At 41.3% G+C, this 8,899-nt stretch overlaps 1 protein-coding gene across 1 annotated transcript; it reads right to left on the bottom strand.

The window, feature by feature from the left end:
* Window positions 1-2,459: 2,459 nt before the first annotated feature.
* On the bottom strand, window positions 2,460-7,551 carry crhbp (corticotropin releasing hormone binding protein). Its single transcript, XM_055052470.1, has 7 exons — window positions 7,350-7,551; window positions 7,086-7,179; window positions 6,650-6,807; window positions 5,275-5,485; window positions 4,938-5,083; window positions 3,524-3,641; window positions 2,460-3,129 (listed from the first exon to the last, which is right to left on the bottom strand). Exons 1-7 carry the CDS (start codon window positions 7,428-7,430, stop codon window positions 2,975-2,977), a joined length of 963 nt encoding a protein of 320 aa, XP_054908445.1. The 5' UTR covers window positions 7,431-7,551; the 3' UTR covers window positions 2,460-2,974.
* Between the last annotated feature and the right edge of the window lie 1,348 nt (window positions 7,552-8,899).

The raw sequence follows: 8,899 nt of genomic DNA, 5'->3' as shown, positions 1-8,899 counted from the left end.
TTCGGCTTTAGGCCACAATTTAAATAACTACATTACTTTTAGATATAACGGCTGGACCGCAGGGCAACCAGTAAATCCCATTGTCTGACGGTCGGAATGGGCCATTGAACGCCTCACTGAGCGTAAAGGGAAGTATCAGAAATTCGGTTTATTTCTTTCATTTCGGCTTTTTATACAACATACATCATCTAAAACCACTTCATATGAGGAAGAGCTCCAATTTGGCTACATTGCGTTGAATTCAGCCTATGTTCGTTTCATTTAGTACAATTTTCTGAAATCCAATCCAGTGGAATCAAATCTAGTCGCAGTTTATTTTGGGAAAAATGACAAGCCATGCCAATCAGAGCTTATTCATTCATATGTATTCTTAAAATGACAGTTTCTTAAAGGTTATCTCCTGAAAGAAAACAGCAGGTTGGCCTGAACTGAAACGTCACTGACACGCCTCCGAGTCAGCAAGCACCAGGTGACAGTGGGAAGGAACAGGTTTTTCTTTTATTATTATTATTTTTTTACTTTCTGAAGGAAAAAAATTGCCTTGTTATGAAACAACATTTTATAGAAATGTGGATCTGTTCGTATTAAGAAAAAAGAAAACAAGAATGAAGCGCTGTTAAAAGGAAACAAGTGTTTATGTTTTCATTGCCTTTTACTGAACTTTCTTTTCTCCCCAAAATGCACAGACCCATTCAATAAATTTGAATATCAATAGTTCTAATATTGTGAATATTCCTACGAACATCAGTAAGCATGCTAATAGTAAAATAATAGTATTTCATCGCTAATATCTGTCATTTTGTACTAATCTTGGTCAAATATTTTACAACACCCTGCAGCTGTGTTGTTATTGTTTTTGTAAAATAACAAGCTATTAAAAAACATATTTAATATAGAGATTACTTTGATTAATGATGGCGGTCAAATACATTAACAAAGGACTGACAGCAAAAAGTTGATTTACTTCTATTTCTTTGTGAATTCAAATCATTGTATTTACATAGCCCCTATTCACCATTTTAAAGCACTTTACTGAAATCTGAAACAAAATATGTAATGGAAACCAAAATAATGTGTGTAAAATGCAGTTGATGATGATTTTTATTTATCTAAACCTAATACTTTGAAGGTGGCCTAAAATCAGGTATTAATCTTTTTTATTTTTTTAAGAATATTTAATGTTTTGTACATGGGAAGCCATTAAGGTGAACAGGGGGTTGAATATGGAATAATTCCCGTCATACTCGGTCTGCTTCACGGCTTAAATTCAATGCAACATCAGACCAGCAGAGGGGAGTTTCACAGCACCAAAAAGCTGTTTGTTTCGTGCCGTTCACCCCAAACCGCGGCTGCAGGCGTCCGTCAAAGATAAAGTTCCTGCAGGACTTGCGCCGCGTCCGCCTCCTCTGGTCGGAGATCAGCTCCTGCTTTCACCTGCTGCCACAGTGGGAGGAAGTGATTGAGCAGAAACGGTCAACGGTGACGGCAGCGTTGTTCGTCGTGGCAGGAGAAACTCCCTGGAAACCCGGAGAAGACCAGAGCACCGACACAAAGGCCGACGCTTAAACCACGTCTGTCCTTTTCATCGATTATTCATGTTTCACTGTCCATTCTCCACAATCCAAAATGATAATCTGCTTCTTTTTTTTGGTTTGTCTAAGAATTGCATTGTCTCTGCGGTCAGTGACCATTAAATTGCATTCATTTCAATGTTTTGCCAAACGGATTGAGCTAATGCAATGCCTGCAGGTGTTCCAGATCAGAGATGCATAAAATAATACAATTACGCAGGAGGACCTTTGGCTGAACAATGAAAGACGCTCGCCATCCATTCATCCTAAGTGAGTGTTTTTCTTTTTCTATTTCCAAACTTGGAACGCTTTTTCTTTGAGCATTTCGGAAACGCTTTGCTCTTAAAACCCCTGTGAGGAGGTCAGGACGCGAGGTCAAGGTGAACCGTGGTCTGTACCTTTAAGTGCTGAACGACGCCACATGTTGAAGGTGCGAGAAAAATGAGGAAATCCCAAAGATGCGACACTGAACCGCTCCGAAACGCCACTGGAACAGAAGCGCGGACAACCTTAAAACAAAATGCCTTCATTCACAGCCACTAACTTAAAAAAGAAAAAACGTTGACAAGCTTTTAAAACTTTGTTGTAATTTTCATGGAATCTGGCTCACAGTTTTAGTGGTTATGAGCCTGAATTATAGCTGAGGACTTGATTGTCTATATGTTACCATCCATCACTCATTATGCTGATGATATTGCTTTTGCATCACATCAAGTTTCCTTTGTGCTACGTTCAATAACTTTTTAGATTTGTTTCTTATCTTTACAGAAGTTAATAGGAAAATAATCTTATTTTTTTGCAATTGAACTCAAATTTTTGATTGCTCTACCGCTCCTCTTACTAAGCCTAATATTTCGTGTCAACTGAAATAAGACAGCCACCACTGAATGCTTTGCCATGCAGTATAAATTTATTACAAAAGTGTGTGTGTTTTTTTTTTAAACCAAATTTAACTGCATAATGGCGCCAGATACTCACATTTCTTTTATTTCGCTTTCTGCGCCACATGAACGGACTCGCACAAACCGGACAGACGCAGCGCTCCGTTTAGCACCATTCATCTTAAAGGATCACAATGATCCCACGTCGATAATAAATACACGTTACAAACAAGGCGTTAAACCAAAGGGACAGCTGAGATGCTACAACAGTGAGCCATAAAAAAAAAGATTTTTTTAAAAAAGTATTAAAATGAGAGAATAGGGGGAATGAATTCAAAATGCCAGTGAATGTCACAACCTTATGATATTTATTAGTTTTCATTTTTACTTCAATCTCCTCGGATTTTAGTCTGGGTGAGGGGAAACAAAAAAAAAACAAACAAAGAAAAGGAAAAAAAAAGTGACTTTAGAAATGTTTGGCAGTCAAGCGATGCGTGTGACGCCGTGAACCCCCTGCCGGGATCAGTTGCTGAAACAGAAATCTTCCACGTTGTTGAGTTTGATCGTCTGCAGCTCCTGGCCGTCCAGCAGCCTGTAGCTGAAAGACACACGGCTGACGAAGCGCCCGCTGGACACCATCCTCACCACCGTGTTGTCGCAGCCAATCTTCATGCGGGCTGCGCGGGGCGGGGCCGGGTGGGGCGGGGCGGGGCCGGGAGAGGAAGAAGAGGCGATGCGTTAGGTCTGAGCGGGGTCAGCGGCGGCGTCACATCAGCTGCGTTTCCGTTACACGCGTGTGCAAGACGTTAACGTCGGGCGGGGGGGGTTGGGGAATAACGCCAGTGTCTCCGTGCAGTTAGAATCACATGTGAATACACTTGTTCACATGAGAAGTCGTTAAAGAACATCCGGTGGTCGATCGTGTGGAGACCACCTCATGCTGGCGCCAAAACTTTTCAAAATTTCCGTTAAGGGAATTTGTTTTCAAAATGTCAAATTGCAATATAACACGGCCAACGGAAACGCAGATAATGGCAAATTAATGAGGAGGGGAGGGAAGCGCGCGCTTACTGGGTCCAGTGAAGGAGATGCAGAGGTCTGTGATGGGAAGCAGTTTAGACGTGTCGATGCCACTTCCTCCCAGCAGCTGCACGTAATCCCCGGATTCTGCACAACCAGGTAAGGATCTCTGTAGACACCAGCACATAGAAATTGTGACCATTTCAGCTCAATTCAATTCAGTTCATCTTAGGGATGCTCCGATCTGATATCGATATTTGTATCGGCCCCGATATTGGAAAGAAAAAGAAAAAAATCTAGAATGGGTTTTGGCGATTTGTGGTAAAAATGATCCTACCTTGAAAAGCTTTGGACAGACACCAAAAGCAGTGGTAACACCAATCTCAGAAATGTCCCGGTGGGTTACGTGAATTCTATTTTCTGAATCTTGTGCTGCTTGCATTGGGTGGAAATGTACAACACAGATTAGTCGCATGGGACACGGAGGCTGGAGGCGGTGTGCCACCAATGGTCTTCCTGTGTGAAACAAGAGCTGCTTGATATGAAAGCAAGGCAGCAGTCAAAAAGACCAAGACAGTTTTAAAATGCCTTTAATTTAAAATCAGACGGCTACACTGCCTCCAGCCGCCATCTTGGTTTCTCTGTGATGCTTGCATTAACTGCTATGAAGTGTTTCAGACTGGATTTGTTTTTAGAACAAAAGCTTGTCCCTCCCTGACGAGTTTTTGCTTTAGACTCTGCGAATGTTTATGGATTCAAACTAAATTCAGATGCAGAGTTATGTCATGCAGGGGGGGAAATATTAGCTGCTTTTAAACAAGCTAAAAAAATTTAACACTACCATAACAAGCAAATATAACTCACTAGAAAGAGTCAAAGACAAATACATTTTTGTGCACTTTCGTCTTCCATCCACACGAAAAACTCTTATTGAATATCACTGAAAATCCTGAAAACTACGACCAATGTGGAGATTTGAGAAAACTCTCAAAAGATGCAACAATTTTTTTGAAGGATTCTGATTGGCTGTCATAGGTGTGCAGCTTTGGCATGTTTAAAACGCTCAGTGGCGAATTTGTGCGCGTTCCTTTTCTCTATCCGATGCTGTGCGTAAGGTAGTTGTTTTTTTTAACGCGATGTGATGGAGATGTTAATTTTTATAAAAACCAACCTAAGTGTGGCTAAGACCTGAATTCACAGTGGGGTTTTTTTGTTGTTGTTTTTTTTAAAGGACATGAGGTGAGAAATAGACCACCTTCAGTTTTAAAGGAACAGCAGCGTTTCACTGCAAAGTCAATAACCTGACGTGATCCACACTCCGCTGTGGCTGCATGCTGTGGTCCATAGATAACACAAAATAAACTGTTCAGTTATGTTAAAGTCTGAACGAGGCTTTTACACTTCCAGAGTCAGGAGTTCTAATTCTGCACCTTTAATGTAGTTTATCTCATCTTATTCTATTTACCTTGGGGAAGTTGCTGTGGTGTCCCAGGCTGAACTCTGAGATGTCGATTGCCACTGGATAAATGATGGAGAAGCTGCAGTTTCTGTGCCGCTGTGGCGTCACCATTGTGTAACTGCCCTCTGGTGACTGTGAGATGACATTGCAGGCTGCAGGGGAGACAGATGGATCCAAACATTAGATACATGCTGGATGGACGAACGATGTGTTTGCACCTCATGACAAAGGAGGGCCTTTTTGTTTCCATTCTTCATTTCTCACACAGTAGCTGGAGCGGGCCTTCAACAGACACGCCGATTCGTTCACTTGCTTTAGGGGGTTCTCTCTGAATGATACTTACGAAAGGGGTTGACGTGCTTCCTGACCGTCACTGCGAAGCTGCTGCCGGCGCCGTGAACGCGGAAGAAGACCATGGCCACGTTCTGGGAGGAACGCACGCTTTTCCCCGCGGCGCCCGAGTCGCAGTAGTTCACGTAGCGCTCGTGCAAAGGCAGCGGGTGATCCTGGGAGCTGGGGAACTTCTCGCCCTTCATCACCCAGCCGTCAAATATCTTTACAGGACAGGTTCGCAAACAACAAGAGATGATTTTTTTTTTTTTTTTTTACTTAAAGCAGCGCAGGAGCAGAGCTTTACATAAAATGGACAAAACGTAAAAATAATAACTCTGGGCTAAATAAGCTACAGTGAAAATTAGGGATGCACATATATCGGCACCAACATCTGCATTGTCATTTTTTCAACATATCGGTATCGGCCGATATGTCAAAACAAATATCACCAACAAATATCACCAACGTTATCTCGGTGATATTTGTTAATATCAAATACCGGTTGATGTTAACAACCGGTATTTGTTTCCGCCTTGATATTTGTTTGGTCATTTGACTCAGATAGGCATGCAGCACAGGATTGTGGGAAATTTAACTGAAGCAAAGTAGGTGTCGAAAGGATAGGTTATGTAAGAGCAGCGATAATATCAGATGACAAATATTGGATATCAGTATCGGCCCACATTTTTTCACATTGATGAATTGCTGGTATATCAACATAAATATTTGAAAACAAAATCTGTAACAAGAGCTTTTCTCATTTAAAGAGGAAAGCAGCAATTATTCTGCGAGGGAATTATCATTCATTTCCCTGAAATAACTGATTCGAATAAAAGCTATTTATTGTTTGTTTGTTTTTTATTCTCATATTTAGACTTAAGCAAAAATACCTGTTAAGTTGTGTAGCAGTATCACACTCAACCAACTGCACAAAAAAAAAAAAAAACATAAAAATGTTTCACCTATGAACTCCGGGAGCATAAGAAGCTAATATCAGCTGGCTAATTAGTCAAGCTATCTGCTCCGGTGGCCAGAGCGTGGGCAGCTGCTTAGGTGACCTGCTGCTTTAGGCAACGTTACCTCGGTAACAGTGATGGGTGGAGCTCCTTTAGGATCTGACATGTTTCTGAACAGCCTTGTGCTCAAGAGAAAAGTGTTTCTGAAGTTTTACTTTCCAGCTAGAGCCCAGGAGTGTGTTGTTGAGCATGAAGGTTGAACTCAATGCTTCTAAAGAGCTTTTCAGAAAATGTTGCTCATCTTAGCAAATCGTTTTTTGCAATCACTGGATTGGCTGCAGAATCACACCCCCCTCCCATATAAACATTTCAAATAACTTAAAAAGATGTTTGCGGGTGTTAAAGGTGATCACTGTGCAGCCCTCTCACTGTGATGAAGTCTCCTGCGCTGCAGTCGATGTCCACGCTGTCAAACTCCACACTGATCAGCTCGTCGGGCTCCGCCAGGAAGAAAGTCGCGCAGCTGAGCTGGGGGGTCTCAGCCGTGAAGGTGAACTGACCCTCCACGGCCACCATGTCCAGGCAACCTGTCAGCCAATCAGAGAGAGGGAACGCGCATCAACTTCTGCCAGTGTTAAAACTGAAGATTACGATTTATGACAGAATTATTATCATTATTAGATTTTTTTATAATTATTATTATTTTTATTATTAATCCTTTTTGTCATTTTTTGCCAATAATTTTTCATCTTTTATTTATTTATTTTTAATAATGATAATATTTATATAATGCAAAAAAAAATATTATTTTTAATTACTTTTTTGTTTTTTTGTTTTTTGTAACTATGTAACCTGAAAAACTTACGCAAAGGTCTGCGATATATCAACAGCTCGGGTATTTCCCTCCTCAGATCCGAGCTTAACAGCGAGAAGAGTTCATCTTTGGAGATGTCGTTGTTCTGCAAGATTTAAAATAAATAAATAAATAAATAAATAAATAAATAAATAAATAAATAAATAAATAATAAATAATAAATAAAATAAACATCTCTGCCACTGAGAAAGACATGCGTCTCAGTCTGAAAGTTTGAGCAGACAAAAACAAACGTGTCTCTCTTGTCTGTCTCACCTCGATGGACCTGCAGTCTCCCTTCAGGACGGACAGACACAGCAGCAGGAAGAAGAGCCGCTCCCGGAAAGTGCGCTCCATAACACGCGTGCGAGATTCACTTGGAGTGAAGTTGGGAGAGGTCTGAGCTGAACTGCTTCGCGGTCAGCGCTGCCTTTTAGTTTTGTTTTATACACTCGTCCAATCCGCCACGGAGCGAGTCACGGGAGTGGGGAGGGGGAGAGGGGGCCCCGTCACCCGCCGCCTCCTTCCTTGACCAATTGCGTGGATGTGACGAGGGAAAGATCAAGGCGAGCGTGAAGAGAGATAAGAAGCGGAGGAGAAGATGAGCAGCTGAAGCCAAAGAGTCAGAGGCATCACATCTTATCTTCCCTCAGGCTCACCCTGCTCTCTGTCGATTTCAGCACTTGGTGTGCTTGAATGATATTTCATCACAAGTATTTGCAATCCATCTTTCAGTGAAGCTGTGTGTTGAAGTTGTGTTTTTTTGTTTTGTCTTTTTCACGTGAATATTGACCTTTTTAAACACACAGCCCTCAAAAATACTGTCAGATTTTGAATGATGGACCAAAATAAAGTAGCAGTAATGTTTGTGAAATGGAAGGAAATGGCAATATGGTTTTGAAGTTTTTAGTTTTTTTGTCCTTCCTTGACTCTGTCCCTTTAATATGTACGCCAGACTTTTTGAAATTTCATTTGTAAAAAAATAAAGAGTGTAAAAGCGATTTCATTCTATTTTTTCCTGCTTTTTACTATAAAGCTAAATTGTTATCACCTCATCCAAAACATACATTGAGTGTTGCCTTGATGCTTATTTGAGAAATCCTTTAATGTCTTCTGGTCGTGATGTTTGATATGTACAGCATGTTTATAACAATTGACTGTAACGCGACTGCGCGAGAAAGTGGCTGGAAAATACAAGAGAGGATTGCAAAAAAGAAAGCCTCAAAAAGTCCAGGATGCAGCAGCAAGACGCTTTGGACCAATGGGAGGAAGCCTGTTGTGTCGTCATTAAAAAAAAGAGAAACAACAATAGAAAACTCTTTTTTATGTTCAAGACATGACAAGGAATCTTCAAAGATGCTCGAGGGTCACCAAGGATGTTTCTACGCCACACCAAGAAATGACAGTCTGTGAGAAAACTCCACACCACTCATCTTTCATTTGGTTTAATAGCAATTTTTAGCGTTGAATTAGTAAAAGTGATCTTCCCACGTCAGCAGAGTCAACTCTTCTTTCGGCGTCCATGTTGCTGAGCATGAGAAAAAAACAACTCATTGAACAGGCAAATTTGATGACACGTGCGACTGTTGAAAAGCTGCTGCTTGCGTTCAGGTCATTTTATTGAAAGTCAAGGACACACAAAGCTCGACTTCTGCTTCACCGAGTCCCCCGCCGGTCTGCAGGCGCCTCAGGCGGTCCGATAGGTCAGTCCTTTCAAATGCAGGAACCGGGCCTTCGTGTATTCCGTACTCAGAAAAAAACCTTGTTTGTTTCTGCAAGATAAGCTGTCCGAGTAAACCAAAGAGATAATTAGGAACGGCATGTCT

This window comes from Poeciliopsis prolifica, unplaced genomic scaffold (genome assembly GCF_027474105.1).
Source record: "Poeciliopsis prolifica strain line A6 unplaced genomic scaffold, Auburn_PproV2 SCAFFOLD035, whole genome shotgun sequence".
Taxonomy (NCBI): domain Eukaryota; kingdom Metazoa; phylum Chordata; class Actinopteri; order Cyprinodontiformes; family Poeciliidae; genus Poeciliopsis; species Poeciliopsis prolifica.
The sequence above is the reverse complement of the archived record's forward strand: the minus strand, read 5'-3'. Positions and strand labels throughout refer to the sequence as shown.

Bases quoted from the DNA above. Each gene is read 5' to 3' on its own strand.
- crhbp (XM_055052470.1), bottom strand. From the start codon at position 7,430: ATGGAGCGCACTTTCCGGGAGCGGCTCTTCTTCCTGCTGCTGTGTCTG. The intron at 6,808-7,085 runs GTAAGTTTTTCA...ATTGGCTGACAG, and splicing joins GATATATCGCAGACCTTTGC to GTTGCCTGGACATGGTGGCC. The intron at 3,642-4,937 runs GTAAATAGAATA...TGGTGTCTACAG, and splicing joins ACCACAGCAACTTCCCCAAG to AGATCCTTACCTGGTTGTGC.